Source organism: Brienomyrus brachyistius, chromosome 1 (assembly GCF_023856365.1).
Source record: "Brienomyrus brachyistius isolate T26 chromosome 1, BBRACH_0.4, whole genome shotgun sequence".
Taxonomy (NCBI): Eukaryota; Metazoa; Chordata; class Actinopteri; order Osteoglossiformes; family Mormyridae; genus Brienomyrus; species Brienomyrus brachyistius.
The window spans coordinates 22,245,030-22,264,020 of NC_064533.1; the positions used below are offsets into that span (position 1 = coordinate 22,245,030).

The 18,991-nt window shown below is 47.0% G+C and overlaps 1 protein-coding gene across 1 annotated transcript in view; it reads left to right on the forward strand.

Annotated features, from left to right (window-relative positions):
* palld (palladin, cytoskeletal associated protein) overlaps positions 1-18,946 on the forward strand; it is a 58,876-nt gene extending 39,930 nt beyond the window's left edge. Inside the window, 12 exon segments of the mRNA XM_049010733.1 lie at positions 6,116-6,763; positions 7,266-7,401; positions 7,983-8,081; positions 9,062-9,100; positions 9,927-10,148; positions 10,365-10,514; positions 11,941-12,029; positions 12,742-12,874; positions 14,263-14,470; positions 14,837-15,002; positions 15,214-15,347; positions 16,451-18,946. Of these exon segments, the coding sequence (XP_048866690.1) occupies positions 6,116-6,763; positions 7,266-7,401; positions 7,983-8,081; positions 9,062-9,100; positions 9,927-10,148; positions 10,365-10,514; positions 11,941-12,029; positions 12,742-12,874; positions 14,263-14,470; positions 14,837-15,002; positions 15,214-15,347; positions 16,451-16,614 (2,188 nt within the window). The 3' untranslated portion in view covers positions 16,615-18,946.
* Positions 18,947-18,991: the final 45 nt, after the last annotated feature.

Here is an 18,991-nt window from a genome sequence, read left to right on the forward strand (position 1 = left end):
GGCAGTGTCGTCTCTCTTTGGAGAACACCATGGCCACAAAGAGTAGCTCAAATCTCGTTTGTAAAAAAGTAAATAAATAGATAGATAGATAGATAGATAGATAGATAGATAGATAGATAGATAGATAGATAGATAGATAGATAGATAGATAGATAGATAGATAGATAGATAGATAGATAGAAACTTTATTAATCCCTCGGGTAGATTCCTCTGGGAAATTCGGATTCCAAGAGCACAGCACCGACAGAAGTTACAAAAAAAATAACAACGTGAGCAAATGTTATATATATACATATATAGATGCAAAGAAAAAAAAAATACAAAAGGGATAAATAGAATAAATAGGAATAAGAGAATACAAGGGAATTGCACATTCCCAGTATTGAACCAAAAAACCAAAAGTATTGCACATTTCCAGTATTGAACCAAAAACCATAGGTATTGCACAAGAGTATTGCACAGTGAAGTGAAGAGGCACTACAGCTTAGTTGTCCCCCCCTCCTTTGTCCACCTGTTTCCCCTCCCTCTCCCCTCCAGAGAGGAGTTAAACAGCTTGATGGCGTATGGGACAAAGGAAATAAAAAAAGTACAAAATAAAAAAAAAAAAAAAAAAAAGTACAAAATACAGCATGTATGATATGTAAAGCTGTAAAGCTGTCCAATTCACTGCTTAACTAAAGGGTGCTTTTCCACCACACCAAGTACTGTACTTTTGGTACTTCAAGAAGGTACCAAAAGTAAGGTACTTCAAGGAGTTGGTTTTATACTGGCGTAAAAACTGGTACAAGACTCATGCACTCTTCCAGACAATCATAATCATTTTCATCCATCTATCCATCCATCCATCCATTTTCCAAACCGCTTATCCTACTGGGTCGCGGGGGGTCTGGAGCCTATTCCGGAAGCAATGGGCTCATTTTCATCCTTGCTTTTTAAATCACTCCTAGATGGGTTCATGAGAAATTTGTGTAGAACTTTTTTGTTTCATAAAATCCCCAGTATTTATTATTACAAAATCACATCTCAATATTTAAGAAATTTCCAATAGCAGGCTGTCATAGTATATTAAACACTTTATTTCTTGTCATACCATCCTGATCTTGTTGTATCCGTTCTTCTGACCAGATCGTAATTAAAGCTTGTGTACCTTCATTAATCCATCCATCCATCCATCTATTTTCCAAACTGCTTATTCTACTGTGTTGCGGGGGGTCTGGAGCCTATCCTGGAAGCAATGGGTACGAGGCAGGGAACAACCCAGGATGGGGGGCCAGCCCATCGCAGGGCACACTCACACACCATTCACTCACACATGCACACCTACCTTCATTAATCCACACACCCCTTATTATTAATTAGTGCCAGTGAGAGTTCAATCAATCATTGTCAAGAGGGATTGTTGGGCTCCACCAGTGAATGGATTGTCCTCATCCACTTCTATGTGAATGGTGGTCTCTGAAATGCACTGGTTCAAAATGGCTGAACTTTTCAGGTAAACATGGATCTCAAGGTCTGTAGGTGGTTAACTCTGTAGATCAAGATGCGAATGGACACCTAGTAGGTGACTCATGAGAAATCTCAGCTGACCCAAAATCACAAGATGTTTTGTGTTTCTTTTGCTTCTTTGGAGATGAACTTTATCATGAAGGGAAAGGGGTGTCTCAGGCAGCGAGCACGTTCAGTGGAACTTCGTCACCTAATCACTGCCTGCACGAGTGCTTTTCTGAGTGATCACAAGACCTTCCGTCTGGCTTCCCAGGAGGGTTGGATAAGTGGGACCGGCAGAGGGGAGGGTATACTTAATTGAAACTGTCAAGTGTGTGTAGATCAAAGCAATGGGCAAATAAGTCCTTTGAATCAAACAAATACTCTTCGGCATAACAGGTACAAACAAGTCAAAAGGCAGAATGTCTTAAACAAAACACAACTGCTTTGCATCAAACTTGTGCCGTGTGCGAGAAGCCTGTTGTCAGTCTGAGGCTGCCATGCTCAGTCCTTCGTGGAGTAACCGGCAACAGATGGATGAGGTGGCCCACATGTTCAATCAGGCTGTGGTGAACATGAAGCTCATCCGCAGTTGTATTGGTGAACATGAAGCTTCCAAAATTTTGCCGTAGAAAGCTGGGAACTAAAAATGGATGAGCCCCCCAGTGTAGCCCAGTACAGGTGGCCTAGCAGGAACTGTAGTGGTGACAAAAGTGTGATGTTCAAAAGGACCTTCAACAATTGATGAATCCATGTTAGGCCATCAAGTATGAACTGAGGGATTGAATTCCATGGGGACATGGATCCTTCCTGTCAATAACAGATAAGGGATTTCATTCTGACAAGAGAAATGAAGAGGAGGAGAAGACGGAGAAAGTGAGAGATGGTGAAACTGGAGATGATGGGGTTGGGGCTGGAGTGAGCGCAAGGCACCTCCTCCCCAGAAATGAATGGGTTTGTGAGTTTGAAAGCGGCTGCTCTATTTAGAGAAAGATCACCTTTTAAGGAAGAGTGATGTCAGTTGGTCCAGCCGTATTTACACAGGACACATTCCAGCAAAGGGGGGGGGGGGGTTTAAAAAAAATGAGAAACCCTTAGCACACTTAGCAGATATATTTAGCTATGGGTCTGCTTTAATACAATGTGATGCAGACCTTCGGGATGGAAGCTATTAAGGGGCATTTTTTTTCCCCAAATGCCAAGTGGAGTACCGAGCTCTCAGCCATCCCCTGCATCCTGTCACGACCCCGGGAACACGCTGGCCCTACTCCGAGTTACAAGGAAACCACAGCTCTGTCCTTTGTTGACAGGCCATCCAAAAAAGGCATGGAGAGGTCCCCCCTCCAGCATGGAACGTTCCGGTTCTTGCCCACTGCCTTGAAGACGCACCATCCTTTGATAGCTCACGTGCCTTGTTAAAAGTGCACATTCCTTTAAGGGTGCATGCACCTCCAAAAATGCACAGTCCAGTATAAATGCACACTTCCCGCATCAGGGCAACCCCCACCCCCCACCCCCTAAATCAACTGCGGCTCCAAGCCACCCAAATGGCCCCGGAGGCAGAGTGGAGTCAGAAGATAAGGAGGATCCCCGCAGTCTTACGGAGCAGGAGACTGTGAGGAGAATTAGTGCTTTCTGCCGTGGCAGTGAGGCATCAAAGACATTCCTGGCACGGCAGCCAGGTTGGCTAATTTGGGTAATCTCTCCCCGGACCCCCCTTCCTCCAGCCGGCTCTTGCATTCTGTGGGTGCCGTCTAGTCTGGGACTGCCCCTGTTCTTCGGTGGAGCTGATCTCTGGAGGTTATTGGCTAGTTCTTGCTCCAGCTTTGAAATGATTTGACATGAATGGTGGTTCCCATGTGTATGCCCCCCCTCCCCTCGTTTTTGTGAGAAGGGCCGACTCTCAGCACGAAGCAGGAGATCAGTGCTGTCCCCGGATTTGCCTGGACGTGCTCTTCCGTTCTCGGGTTCCTGATCCTAGTGGTGAAGCTGGAGATTATGAGGTTGAAGGGGTACAATAGGGTGACCTGCCCCAACCCGCCCCAAGTGCATACTCATTAATATTTGCCATCTGGAAACAATTCCGTGCCGTTCTGAGTGCTCCGTTGAGCTGGAGGCCTGGTGCATGACATCAACGCCGGCGGAGCTCCAGCAGCAGGCACTCGCATCGCTCCATCTCTCGCGGATGGGAGCCGCCGTCGGTCTCATCCTCCCGCAGACCATATAAGGACAGAGGCTTCAGCAAGGCTGCGCCGGGGTCGGTGTTCTTCCACCGCGGTGTTTTGTTAAAAGCCTCCCTTCAAGGCAATGGCGCGGTCGGCGAAGCCACACGCTGTGTCATGTTTATGATGTGTTTAATTTAACTTCGGTGGTCAGGGAGGGGAGCCCCCTACCCTAATCCAGCAAGACGGAAAATACAGAATTTAATAACATTATGTTACATGATTCACAGTCATGGTTGAATAGTCCTGTCTGGTCCAGACCCAGAACCATGACTCTTGGTGGGAAGTGATTAGTCGAACACACCGGCTGGTCCCCATGGTGACAAATCAGGAGGAAGTAGACAGTGAATCACCAATCAAGAGACGACGACTACCAGTCATGTAATACTAATTTACCAATTGGGTGTCATCAATCATCAACCATGTGGTGACAACCAACTTATTAATGGGCACGTTTTACTAATTCCTCATCCACCAGGACTACCAGGTCAATATGAAAGCTAGATAAATTTGTAGAACACTTTTCTCTGATAAAGTAATTTGTGTCTTTCAAACAGGACATCTGAACATTTATTATAGATTTTTTTTTTCCTAGACTGGAGACTTTGTTAAATACCCTTTGCCTTTCGTGCTTTAAATAGACAAGGCTGGGGCTAAATGTGGTCTTTAAATTCTTAAAGTTCATAAATTCTTTGAAGGGCCCTTAGGCACCCATAAAACGGGTCTCCCCATAAGCTTTGAGATGAGATGGAGGGAGGGACGCCGATAAGGCGCCGGATCTCTCCGGAATTCAGCCTCACAGATGTGTTTTCCCATGGGAGTCAGTCTGACCAGTGAGACCACGGGTTTAGAGCAGTATTATCACACGGTGTGGTGTGTGTGGACATCAGCGCGTGTGGGAGCCCTCGGCCAGGCAGAGAGATCCAGGAAACAGGCTCTGGTTTCCGCCGTTCTTCAGATCTGGTGCTACGATCTTATTTGCTGGTGCTTGGTGGAGAGGGGACCGTTGGAGAATGAAAGCCAGGACATGTTGCTCAGAAAGGTGGTGTGGGGGGTTGTTTTTGCTACCATTTGCAATCAGTTATTAACCTTGCATGCTTGGTAACTAAGCAACTTGCAAGGGTGATTCTAGGATTTTTTTTTCAGGTTAACCTTATCGTTAGCCAATGATATGTTTTAACCCGGTGAGTGACAGGGGAGCGAACACCCTGGGGCCCAGTCAGCTTTTGACTAGGGCCAATACCCCTGTAGCCCCGCCCTTATATATACCCATGGCAACATCAGAGGGCTGGACAGTGGCAGAAAGCATTGTAGCCCTGCCCCCTGGATGTCCCCTCCCGTTGCTTCACTTATCACCGCCTTGAAACTGTTCTCCAGATCTTACCAGCTGGTCTCCAAGTCCCCAAAATGGTTTTCCAGCTCTGTACCACTACTGAAATATCATGAGGCATGGTCTTTTTGGCTGAAGGCCACTTCCAGGATAAGCCCTGTCAGCATAAAGAAGCTCAAAGGTTCCTACAGTCTCCCTTGGCTCGCATCGGTCGTCTTTCGTAGGGTGGGGCTTGTTGTTGACATGAGTGGGAACTGCTTAGGCTGACGGCCTATCAGCACCCTTGCGAGATGTGTGCTTGAAGGTTTCACACTCCTCCCAGCTCTGGAGCACGGGGACCTGCCCTTCGATCCCACCCAAGATCAACTCCATGATGCACAGCTCAGTGATGGTGTAGTTATTGGCTATTCTCAACCTTCTTCAGGAAACCACTGAGAATGTTGATAGAAACATTAAAAAGGACCGAATCTGAGACCTTGATTTAGTGACGCGGGAGAGTTTATCAAAGAATTAGGTGACAAAACAAGATTAGTCTGGATTGGTTAAATAATGTCCGTCTGTCTGAGAATGCAAGTCAAAGAGGAACTAGCAAGTCAAAGAGGAACTAGTTCATAAAAAGTTATGAAGATGGACTTGAAGTTGCTGGGTCTCCAGTACAGATGGGGAACAACTGCGGCGAGCAAAGTTTTAAAACAAGCCTAGCTACTGAAAGAAGTTTTTTAAAAAGACCTCAGGGGAATGGCAGTGATCTTGGTAGTTTATTGCTGATAAGTCAGTGGTGTTTATTTGAAATCATCTCTCTTCCAAAATGCTTGTTGCCTTTGGGCACTGCTATGTAAACAAGGTGTTTTTGCAAAGCAAACATGTTATTACTTCTCATTGCTTCAGGGTACAACAGCAGTGTTCCTTAGAGGAGCAAGATCAGGAGCACTGTGTTGAGTCAGTTACTTCTACACCACCTGCTCTTGCTTGGATTTCCTTTCAGATCTTTGAATTAGACTGGCTATGGAACCACAGGCTCATTTTCTCAAACCTATGGGTCTGGCCTTTGACCCTCTGTGTCCTGTTTATCTGACAGGAACGCCGAGCAGCTGAAGCATCTGCAGGAGCAGATCTTCTTGGAGAGGCAGGGATTAACGGCCGATTGGCAGCCGCCGCCGCCGCAGCAGCACGCTGCCCAGCCGCCATCACCTCCCCTTCCACCCCCACCGTCATACCAGGAGCTTGAGAGCAGCACGCAGGCTGTACCCCCCCTCAGCACCCCTGCCGGCATCATGCAGACGGCCAGCACCTTCAACTACGCCCGGCCCAAGCAGTTCATTGCGGCCCAAAGCCCTGGGACCTGTCAGTCACCTTCCCCGGGCTCATCAAGCTCCACACTCTCCTCCCCGTTGTCCCCACCCCTCGGAAGAGTGGGGCCACCCCTCTTCCAGCAGCCTCAGCAAGGAGGAAGCGATGCCGAGTCACCTGTCTCTCCCTCTTTCCCTCCCCCTCCCCCGCCCTTCCTTGGCCCCGCCCCCGTAATCTCCCCTGGCCAGGAATTTCCCCCACCGCCACCTCCACCCCCCCCTGCTCCATGTAGCGGGCCCATGTCCCCCACGCCTTCCGAAGGCTCTGTCTTCTCTGCCCCGCAGTCTCCAGCCGGCTTCCTGGTGTCAGTCCTGCCCTCCCAGCCGCAGTCCCCCCCAGTCAATGCTCTGGGGCTGCCCAAAGGCAATGGAATTGCGTAAGTGCCTGGCGACCTCCTGCTCACTGGGTGATTGAGGAAGACTTTCATTGACCCAAAAGCATCAGGTGGTGCAGGAGGGTCAATTTCATTGTTTAAGCACATCGTAATATGACGTGCTTCTTGTGCAACGGAAGACAAAATAAAAATCACTTAATGGCTTGAAGTTTGTAAACATGTAGGTTGGCTTTGCTGGCCATTCCATGGTGAATAACAACTGGGAATCCCCCAATTCCTATACATCTTAACTAGGAGTCCCCTTATACTCATACCATTATCTGTTATAAGCAGAATAGCATAGCATAGTCTGAGTAAACAAGGGGGACTATTTTTGTAATGTATTTGAACAAGAGCATGTGCTGAATAAAGTATTGTATGATAATGTAATTTATACATGCACATATATGCGCAAAGGCAAACGTATGGAAATCAACACACTATTGTGGGAAGTCTTCTTTTTTGTCATGTGATCTAACCATGTTGGGGGATTGATCACGTACAGGGGATTCCCTCGAAAGATGACACGGACTCCTCGTATTGCCTCTGACTCTGAGATCCAGGGTTCGAAGGATGCGGTCATCCAGGACCTGGAGAGAAAACTACGCTTCAAGGAGGAGCGTATGAGTAATGGCCAGCAGGTGAGGAGGTGTGTGAGTGTGTGAGTGACACATGTCTTTGGCGTGTGAATGTCGCACCATCTCTTTTTGATGTGTGTGTGTGTGGGGGGGGGGGGGTTAATATGGACCATAATTCATACAGAGGGGCCAACCTTATCATTAGCCAATGATATCTTTTGAATTGTGAGTGACAGGGGAGTGGACACGCCTGGGGCATTAAGCTGGGGGTGCCCCCTGCCCCCCCCCCCCCCTGCCCCCCCGTGGCCCGGCTCCAGAATACGCCCCTTGTGTGAGTGCATGTGTGTGTTTCAGTAACACATCATTAACGTATATTAACACTTGTTTTGTGAACTGGTCACACTCTCCCAGTCTCACTGGATCCAGTTGTACAAGACCCATGGCATGTTAACTTTGCATGTGGGGATGTACATAGAACTTCTGGCACTCCCCCATCCTAATTTTTTCACATTCAAGGGCCCCTATGCTGGGTTCCCTGATTCCACCAGGGTATCCATGCCCCTCCGACACCCCAGTCCACATGCTTGTGCGTGTGGGGGAGCTTACGCACTAACCGCCATCTGACACTATTAATCCGCTTCCAGAAGCTAACCTACGAGGAGAAGATGGCCCGCAGGCTCCTGGGGGCCGACAACGCAGCAACTGTTTTTAACGTGCAGGAGCAAGAGGAAAATGTCACGCAGGTAAGTGCCACAGAGAGACACACGTGCACAGGTATCTCCCATGCACACGGAGACACACCTGCACAGGTATCACCCGTACACACAGGGACACACAAGCACAGGTATCTCCCATACAAACAGGGACACACCTGCACAGGTATCACTCGTGCACACTGGGACGCACATGTACGATTATAGTGAGATACACACAGATGCATCCCAGCTATTGCTCCATTGATAGCTAAACCAGACTAGGCAGAATAGGCAGCTATGCAGGGCCCCCAAATTACCTGTGTTATGGAGGAAGTAAAATGGTAATCAGTTTTCTTGGTGGGGGAGCCTCCCAAGTAAAACTTTACCTAGGGTTCCTGAACAGATACAGCTAGCCTGAGCTAAACCACATCTACAACCAGAACTTTGGAATTGTGGTCATCTGGTGTTATTTTTAATTAAAATGGCAATCAATATTGGTTTCAGCATGGCCAAAATAAAATATATATAAATCCTGTATAATTATACATTCACTTTTGTTAGGAAATGCACCCTAATTGATGAGAAAATATCCAAAACTCAATCTGTTTTAGTTGTTTTTGAGACCAATGACCTAAAGCCAGGCTGGGAACTAAAATTCACTCAGTCCTCATATAATCCAGACAAGAACTTTCATAAATAACCGAAATGCATTACTGAAAGTCCACAGAACGTTTCTTAAAAATGTATCCTGTGAGTTTTGGAAATTTGCTCTTCATTTCTAAAGTTGGTTGGTAACTGAAGCAAAGTTAAGTGGATGGGTTGCTTTCATGATTTTCGTTAGCCCTGTAAATAGAAGTCTGACACTATGGAATTGCTCCAGATCACTTCGAAGCATCATATTGACTTTGTGTTATTGGGTGTTAGTCTTGGGTGTGACATGGGTGTGGTCCGAGATAATGCCTGCTCTGCATGTTTGATGCCCTGTGAATACTGCCTGACATAGACCATGCCCTATTGTCTTTTTGCAGGAGGGCAGTCCATCAGACATAGACATTGTTCCTCAAAAGGTTAATCTCTTCCCTGTTCCTCAATGTGTGCGTTCTCCTTGTGTAACCACACCCACAACCACAAAAGGACCAATCTGGAAGTGACCTAAACAAGAGGCCACGCCTCTCTTTGGTCCTGTTGTATGCTGGGAACTCGCACACTGTCTCAGACGTCAGTGTGACCACACGCGTGTTTGTGACATGTGAATGGGGCACAGATGCTGCACTGAAGCACGCTTTGATTAACAAAATGTGTTGTCTGCCACATTTGCAACGTGACATTTTAATGCCGTACATGAGCACGTCTTTAACAGATGTTGAGCTTAACTAAGCTCAATCCTACAGCAGTGTAGTTTCAGAAATCTGTACATTCAATATATATGCTGTCCCTAGCTCTGGATGGGATACATCTGCATGTAGTCACATATGGATTAGGCCTCTGCTGCATTAAGTGATGTTTGTGATTACGTTTGCAGGTTTATGCAGTATGTATACTTGGGATCACTTTCAGGTCGTTAACCTCATTTGTGTTCTGTGGACTTTAAATATCTGAGCTGAAGATCATGAAGGAGTGTGCTTTTTTGCCTGCTGAACATATGAACAAGTATCGTCAGAGTGATTTGAGCAGCTGTTGGGTTCTTTCCTGTGAACTGAACTGGGTCGAGATCACTGCAAGAAGTTTATTCCGGTCTATCTGTGGGTGTGTGGTCATTTTTGTGTTTGTAAACATCTAAGAAACTTCCTGTTTGCTTTGTGTCCTTTCTCCCACAATCCTTCAGCGACTGGCTGACCACTGTATGAGTGATGCTTACTTAGTTTGTCTGCCTTTGTATGTACTTGTATGCAGGAGTACAAGGTATCCAGCTTCGAGCAGCGGCTGATCAGCGAGATCGAGTTCCGCCTGGAGCGCTCTCCCGTGGAAGAGTCAGATGAAGAGATCCAGCATGACGAGGATGCCCCTGGTCAGAGGGTGGCGCCATTCTTTGACCAGAAGCTCAAACATTTCAAGGTGTTTGAGGGGATGCCTGTCACCTTCACCTGCAAAGTCATCGGTGACCCCAAGCCAAAGGTCGGGACCTCAGCTGTTACCCTTAGTGTCACAATGGTGGTGCTGTCCCATTTCTGTGACCCATATATGACTCCATATCTTGACACTAAGCATTTTGATTGAGGTATTAACTTGATGTGCATTAAGTGCTGTTGCTCGTTAGAGCCTGTGTGTGAAGTGTGTTGTTGAGGCCTAAGTTGAGTAAACTGATTGGTACCTTCCTCTATTGCCCTGCAGATCTACTGGTTCAAAGATGGGAAGCAGATCTCCAAGCGTAGTGAGCACTACCGTATTGGGCGCGAGCCCGATGGCACCTGCACCCTGCACACCGCTGCCGCCCTGTTGGATGATGATGGAAACTACACTATTATGGCTAGCAACCCAGAGGTAGGAGGGCAGTGAGCTTACCTGGTGCTAAAATGTCTGCTTCAAAAAAATTCATGACTCTCTTAACTTCAACAACTTATGGGGATCTACAGTATTCTCTTACCAGCCTAATAGAAAAAAAGCAGTCAGGAGTACTAAGTATGTGAACTTTGACCTCTGCCTTTTCGAAGAAAGGATGGCCTGCTGTGTTGAAGGAGGAGCAGAGAGAAATGAGTACCGACTTCCAAATAGCGATGAGTCGTTCCTCTTTCTAGCCTTACAGGAAGGATTAATAAATCATCAAAGCTGCTCATTTCCCAGCATGCTTTTGAATTGTGCTGCTGAGTAAACGTGCCCCGGGGCTTCTGATGCCGGTGTCGGTTTCGTGGGGCTGACCTGTCCTGTTCCAGGGCGGACCTGTCACCACCAGCAGTCATTAGTGACTGAAAAATAGCGACCGAGGCGATGGTTTCCAGCCCGGAGGGGAAGCATAGGGCGTCAAGAATCAGAAACCTGCCAGGGCCAGATGTCAAAAGTTCACGCAGTTATAGCCTTTCCCTCCCTGTCTGGACATCACACATGGCCATGCAGCGGAAGCCGGGAACGGGCCGAGTCATGTAATTCCAGCTAGCTAGTCTGGTACATCTGACTGCTTCAAAGAACAGGATGGGCCAGGTCTGATTCAAAAACAAACGTGCAGACGAACACCAGCAAACAAAACAGACAGGGAGGGACAGACACCCACGCATACATTTCCTGTAACAACAATGCACTTAAGGTCACACTCAAGCCACAGTGGGGGGTCCCCTGTGACTCGCCGGGTTAGGGCACTGTGCCCACGATCGGATGGTTGCTAGTTCAAAATGTATGTTGCTTTGGATAAAAATATATGCTAAATAAAAAAATATGTTAGGTATGGGTGTAGCAGGAGAATCAGGAGACTGAATTCAGCCACTTTTATAAAACACTAAGGGTGGAGGTTCATGGCTTCATGGCAGGAATTGTTACGAACTTCAGGACCATCATGGAAAACCTGTCTGAGTCCATCAAGGCAGGCAAAGGACACAAGTCCAGCCTCCCCTATCCAGGGCATGGTGGAAGAGGAGGTCAAAGGTCACCGATCTCCATACAGAGATCCCATGACGATTTCACATTTGGTTTTAGGTACCTCTGTCCCTTCACAGCATGTGAAAGAAGTGCACCACAGAGAACACAAAACCGCTACTGCTGATTACAGAAAACCTGGCATCCTCTTACAAGGGTCTCATTTTAAAGGTGGCTGATCAGAATTAACCTCTCATGAATCCCCACCAGCCTCAGCTAGGTAGATTAATTCAGGTTGGAATTTATGTTCCTGGATGAACAGCGGAGAGTAACAAAAAGTATGGTTATCAGAAACCAGTTTAAGCACTGACCTGTTTCTCCATCACTCTCCTAATGGCCTAAGGGGAGGACCAGCTGTACGGGAAGGATGATGGTCCAGGCTGTCAACCAGAGGGGGCGAAGCCATCGAGCCACACCTGGACACATCCGCAGGTATGGGGAACAGCAACCATGTGTGAGTTGATGGAGGGGACGGCAGGGACGGAAGACAGAACAGACAGATGGAAAGAAGCCTGGAGGTTCAAATTTCCACAGGAACTGAATGTTGTGGCTTTGTGTACCTGGTTTGAGCTGCTCCTGTAGATTCTGGATCACAGAGTCGGTGGCTTTGAAGAATGTCCATGGGGACTGTGATGTGATTGGTTTTCACCTGAATGCTGATGTTTCATTTCCTGTTGCATGATGACTCCTTTGACCAGTAGACTTGCAGAAATAGTGTGGTAGAGAAGGGTGTGGCCTAAGCTACTGACACACCCCTAGTCCGTAAATCAGGTTAGAACAGTGGGATGGAGACATGGAGGGATTCTGTAGTGGTTAAGCAGCCGGATGAGTGGGCTAGCCAAGAGAAGAAATACCTTTGTACCCTTGAGCCGAGGATCTTAACCTGAAATCCATCTGTAAATCTCTAACTGTGCAAGTCAGAATACTGGGATTATCATCTCTGATATCAGGGTGGTCGGAATGTCTGGGGCCATAACCCTATGAGCAGTCACAGGCGTCATGGCAACAGTGTCATGAATGGGTTCCACACACAAGGGTTTCTTTGTCTGAGTTTAATGTTCTTGACGTAATTGGGGAAAATGTCTGTATAAGGTACAGAAAAGTCACACAGTTCTTTTGGTCTATGACCCCCACCCCCCCATAGGCCCCGCTCCAGGTCCCGCGACAGTGCTGAGGAGAACGAGAACATCCAGGAGCGCCACTTCCGACCTCACTTCCTGCAGGCCCCCGGCGACCTCATTGTGCAGGAGGGAAAGCTGTGTCGGATGGATTGCAAGGTAATTTTCATATAAGCTGGTGATATTTGGTCATCCTTCCACTAGGGGGCATTGCTGAGAAATGAGGCAATTGAAGGGTCATCCAGTTCAAATCTTGGGATGAAAGTGCTAACGTACTTTAGCCTTCTCCATGAACGTCGATGTATGGGGCATTTCTGTTCTATCCAGTTGACAATTTTTGGTTGGAGAATCATTCCTGGAATGTTACAGGCCTCAATCTCTTAACTTAGGAATGTCACAGGTTTCAGGAATTGCTACAGTGGAGTGAGGCATTAGACTGGTCCTACATATGACTGTTAAAGCAAACAGTGGAACTGGTGTTCCTTGCTGTTTGTGTAAAAATCCTCTAGGGACCTGTTTCTATGCGACCGAGGCAAAACATTTATACTTTATAGGACACGTGAGCCACAAGGAACAACTGAGTAAAAAGCGTTTAGACAGGCGTTTATGCAATGTTTGCATGTCAGTATGAATTCTAAGGGCAGCAAAGCCTGCCCCAGCCATGTCCCAGCAGGGTGGAGAGGAGAATTTTGGAGGATGAATAGCTGTGTTCGAATCCCCCCAGAGCAGGACTCACGATTACCCACAATGCACAAAGGTTTCTGTCAGCCCCTCCACCCTAAACGGACAGGCCAAGCGAGTCTAAGAGCATGACTCCACGTGTTCATGAGCCAGGCTTTCCGTAGGGGTGCGTCTGGTCTGCCCGGAGTGGGGTGTGTTCGAGGAGGGCGTGTATGCCATAATGTGATTAATGAGAGCCGGAAGTGGGTTGGTCACCTTATTAATGGCTGAACACAATGAAAGCTGTGACTTGGACTTGAGACAAAGAAAACAAGAGAAGTGGGGGGTTTCTCACCACTGATGTGGGTGACGATTGGTCCACTCCAGACGGAAAGCCTGGATCATGGAAGTCCTTTGAATTCCTTGGAAACGCCTCTCTTTCATCGTTCACACTCTCCCCCTCCCTTGCCTCCAGTCCTCTTTGTGTTTAATGTCCTCCTTTGCTTTCTCGTTGAGACCCAAACTGTAGCCCAGGAGCTGGAGGTGTACAGTAGTCCTCCCACTCATGTTGTCCTGCCAAGAATCCTGGCAAAAAATCCTGCCAAAAATCACAGTACATGTGTCGCCCTGAAAAAAAATGACTTTATTTCAGTGACAATTCTCAGCTGTCTTTAGTCCTGACAACCACTTCAATGCATCGTGAAACATTCTTGGCCGATTTTCTGAAGTTCCATTCCAGTTCTGAGGGAGCCTTTTGGGTCTCGCTCTCATTCTGACTATTCTGTCAAGTTTTTGCCAAGAATGTTCTGTTTAAGGCCAAGGCTTGTATGTTTTCTGGTGTTAATGATTTGACCGGAAATTCAAGTGTTCTACGTCATCCCCTGCAGGTCAGCGGCCTTCCGACACCAGACCTCATCTGGCAGCTGAACGGGCAGACAATCCGACCTGACAGTGCCCACAAGATGCTGGTACGGGAGAATGGTGTCCATTCACTGGTCATTGAGCCAGTCACCTCCCGCGACGCTGGCATTTACACCTGCATTGCCAGCAACCGCGCTGGCCAGAACTCCTTCAACCTGGAGCTCATCGTTGCAGGTAAGCAAGTTAACGCCTTGTATTTATTTCTTTCTTACCACATTGTTTCCTGTAACAGCTGAATAGGCTCAGTTATTGACCCCTAAAGCAGCCTCAGCCCAGTCTTCTGGGGACCCTCAGACAGTCTGCATTATTGCACCCCCCCCCCCAGCTCCCAGCAAACCTGAACCAAACAATGAAGAATGAATCAAACAATCAAAAACCTAGAATACCTGGTACAGGTGTGTTGATAGGTGGATTGAACCAAAAATTTGGACTGTTCAGAAACACTGTTCTAGTCTATAATCTATAATAGTAGATACCTACCAAGCCCCGCTCTTTGAACTCACCCTACCCTGTCTAACTGGCACCCATCTCATCCTGCAGCCAAGGAGATGCACCAGGCTCCATCCTTCGTGGAGAAGCTGCAGAACACAAGTGTAGCCGAGGGGCACCCCGTGCGCCTGGAATGCCGGATTGCAGGCGTCCCTTTCCCTCAGATCTTCTGGAAGAAAGAGAACGAGTCACTCACTCACAACACTGAGAGGCTCAGGTAGGATGTCCCATGAAACTTGAAGTGCCCTCCAGGAAGCAGAGTGCTTTTATCCTTCAATGGGTCAGAAACTGTACAAGGCCGATCTCCTGTCCTGATCTTTGAAGCTGTTGACTGTTCCTTGGTATCACACTAGGGCAAAGTATGTTGCTGAAGTGGTCTTCCTCTCCTATTGGTACTTAACTCAGTATCTGTTTGACTGCTATCCCAGCATGCACCAGGACAACCATGGTTACATCTGCATGATCATTCAGCCAGCAAGTAAGGAGGATGCGGGCTGGTACACAGTCTCTGCCAAGAATGAGGCCGGCATCGTGTCCAACACGGCTCGCCTGGACGTTCACAGTGAGTATTGTGGGGTCATGTTGGTCTTGGGCAGTAGAGAACTGTCTCAGTGGTCAACCTCATTCTCTACTGACATACCGGATGCATAGGGACCTCACAGAAGCCTTCAAATGAGCTTTTAATACGATACTTTTAACCAAAAGTCAAAATGAGATCTAGTCCTGTCTGTTAAAGCCTCTCATGTTGGGTTTTAGTCCTTATGTGGCCTCTTCTGACGTCAGTATCTGGTCAGTTAAGTATTCAGTTCAAAGGTTATTTTCATGGTCTTCAAAGTTGCCTTAGCATTCCTTCCTCATGCCGTTCTAGGCCTGGCTCTCTCTCACTTTGATAGAATTTGGATGCTGTCCCAAGGAAGCCAATCAGCTCATTTCAGCTGAAATATTTATGGGAAGATAGCATGAGTTGGGAGTCTTCAGTCTAATGCGGGTCAGTCCTCCAAGTTTTCAGATCCCTATCGTCACCATTTAACTGCGGCGACCTGAGTTCCAGCCCATCACCGGAATGCATTCGGAAGAAGAAGGTCATGAATGAAGAATGAATTACTAGTGGCAACACTTCCATCATACTAAGTTTTAAAACATCAGAAGTCATTCGTCAAATCAGCGTCAGACCGCTTTAACCCCTTTAGCAGCTGCCAATGAAAGCATTCCTCCTTTGGCACCATCGGTGCAGCTTTCAGTAACGGCTTATGGAAAGGGCTTGTTATTTTAGTGCCAAGAGCACAGCTCCTTATCTTTATTGGGGGGTGGTTAGGAAACTGAGTTGAGGCCTTTAATAAGAAGAATAGCTGTACAAAGAAATGTTTTGGCTAGTTGCTTAGCAGAGACATTCAGGCAAAGCAGCTTCGATGCTTCAAGTAGTTTTTTTTTGTATTTACTGAAGCTATTCTGGGAAAGGAACCTGTAAAGAGGTAAAGTCTTTAAGTGCCTAACCTGCAGTGTCACTGTGTCTGTAAACAGCTATGATATGATGCAACATGCTCATTGATGTTGCAGAGCAAGGTTCATCTTCAGTTCACACGTAGCGGAGATACCTTTGGAGAGTGAGACCTCGGTGATTGGATAGCAGAGCCAGGTTGATGCCCACATCTGCTCTCCCTACAGCTCAGTGGCAGCAGAGCCAAACCGCAAAGCCGAAGAAGGTGCGGCCATCAGCCAGCCGCTACGCCGTGCTGACGGAGAAGGGCCTGGACGTGAAGGCCGCCTTCTTCCCAGACTCTAGCCCAGTGCACCATCCCGGTGGCCTGGTGGAAAGCGACGATCTGTAGGTTCCAGTCGCCCCCTTTTGAGGAGGGGAGGGATGGAACATACTCCAGCACTCCTGGATGACACAGAACCCTCCCCTCGCCCTACTAACCCCGACCATTTTGGAAGGAAGAATCAGAAAACAGAAAAAATGGCTACTGTCTCCTAGACCTGGCCTGCATCATGTGACTTGATCACATGACATGAATCAGCACAACGCCTACAGGCTAAAACTCAAAGTGCATTTTTTTCTCCCCTCTAGATTTCTTTGCTCAGGTTAAACACAACCTATGCACCCATATTTTAACTTGAAGTTCCAAGATGCTATTGCATGGTCCCTGAAATAAAAGGCTGACTTTCATAGACATCTTATTTCATGAATCCTGAACCTTTCAAACCCTAAAGTGTCTTCAACAGAAGCAACAGGTCATGCCTTCTTTCGGACAACAGGGACATAAATCGAGTGGAATGACAAGGTCATTTACGCACGTCCAGTAGATTCTGAAAGGAGGAACAAGCAGGGGCAGGTGATTCTCTTAAGTGCCAGGGTGCCTTCAGACTGTGATGGGCCCCCTCTTCCTATCTGCTAAAGTAGTATCTTCTTCAGCATGTTGCCAGAGTGCCTGTGTATGTATGAGTAGTGGTATATATATATTTATAGATGCTATGAACTTGCCTCATAACTTCTCCACGACAAGGAGGTGGATTTTGGGAGGGTGTGGCTCTATACTCTTATGCTAACCCCCGGCATCCAGGCAGTGGAAGATTCAGTGCCTTTATGTTTCCAGAGACATGTCTTGGGTATATGGGGGCGGGGTGGTTTTGCTTGGGAATTGTGGCTGGGCTGAACTTGGGGGGGGGGGGGGTGTCGCAAACATCATTGCCATGGTAACAGTGCGGTCTGCGACATTTAGTGTTGGAGGAGCTTTGAGTAGCTTTTGCATGTAGAAACCATTTATTTCAGCTCAAAGCAGAATTCTAGCTACATCCTGAGATGCTGTACTTTTTACAGAATGTGACGTGCCTCTACTTGTTTAACCACATGCTATGGTCATAGCGGCCCAGAATTTCCACAAAGTGAAGAGTATGGCAAACGATTGGATGGACAGTGAAGAGTAAGGTAAACTGTGATTGGATGGATGGTGAAGAGTAAGGCAAACGACGATTGGATGGACAGTGAAGAGTAAGGCAAACTGTGATTGGATTGATGGTATGCTGTATCTGGAAATGAAAAGTGAACCGGGTTATGATTGGAGGATAAAAATGAGGCAAGCTGTGATTCGACTCTTACATGTTCAGCATTTCAAGGCTATCAGGAGAACACAAATATTGCACATTTATTAAAATTTATAAACTGGATGAACTCCATGTTGTTTATGAATGTCATTAGGAAGACAAGCCTAGCATGAGGTGACAGTCAACGGCTAAACCTGGTTCTTAGGGTCATGGTTCAGCCCAGTCACAATGCTTCCCATGTGTGAGCCAGTGCTGTCCAACTTAGACTGGCACGGTTGAAACTCACAGCTTGCTGGGGGCATGCTGTCCGAACTGGAAGGGATGGAGTCGGAATGATAATGATGATCTTTCCAAGATGACCAATCTCCTGCATTGTTTTGACACCTGGTTTGACAGCAGCAGTGATGAGCTGCTTTTGCTTTTGTCTCTCCTTTCTTTGTAGTGATTGGGGAGTCATGCCAGTGATCCTTTTCTCCCCTGTTGTCAATGTAACTTAAGCCTGGCCTGTATTTAAATTCTTTACACAAACTGCCTTTTGCCAGTCAACATTGGCACATTTTAATTATTTATATACGTGCGCATATTGCATTTTAGAGTACCTTGTATTTGAGTTCTTTTCTAAGCAAAATAAAACATAAAAAAAGACTCGGGAGACTTACAGGTTATATCAGAGGGTCACAATCCTGTTCCTTATGAGCCAGAATGCTGCAGTGTTTACAAAAAGGCTTTTTTTAAAGCGACCAATCGGCACCTCCGGTCCAGTGACTGCTCGCTTACAGCCTCCAGTAGCCTGGCTCTTAAGGACCAGGTTTGGGCCAACCAGGTTCTGTGTGCCTTTCGAAAGGAAAAGGGGGGGATCTCTGTACTCATGTAACTAAAACACACACATACACATATGCTACACGCATGTATTATGTACCGGTTAACAAAGGCTTCTGTGCTCACCTGCCAACAACTGCTTTTGGCTCCTGTCAGTGAGACACAACGCAGCAAGTGCACCGACTTACTCTGACACCCTTTTTTTTAATAAACTCACATGACAATCTGTGCTTGTATAAGGATTGTTCTACAGATGGTATTTTTGACCTAAAATTACAATAAAAAAAGCTCTGGAAGTAACAGACCTTTATGAGTTTTATGAGAGTTTTATGAGTGGAGATAACC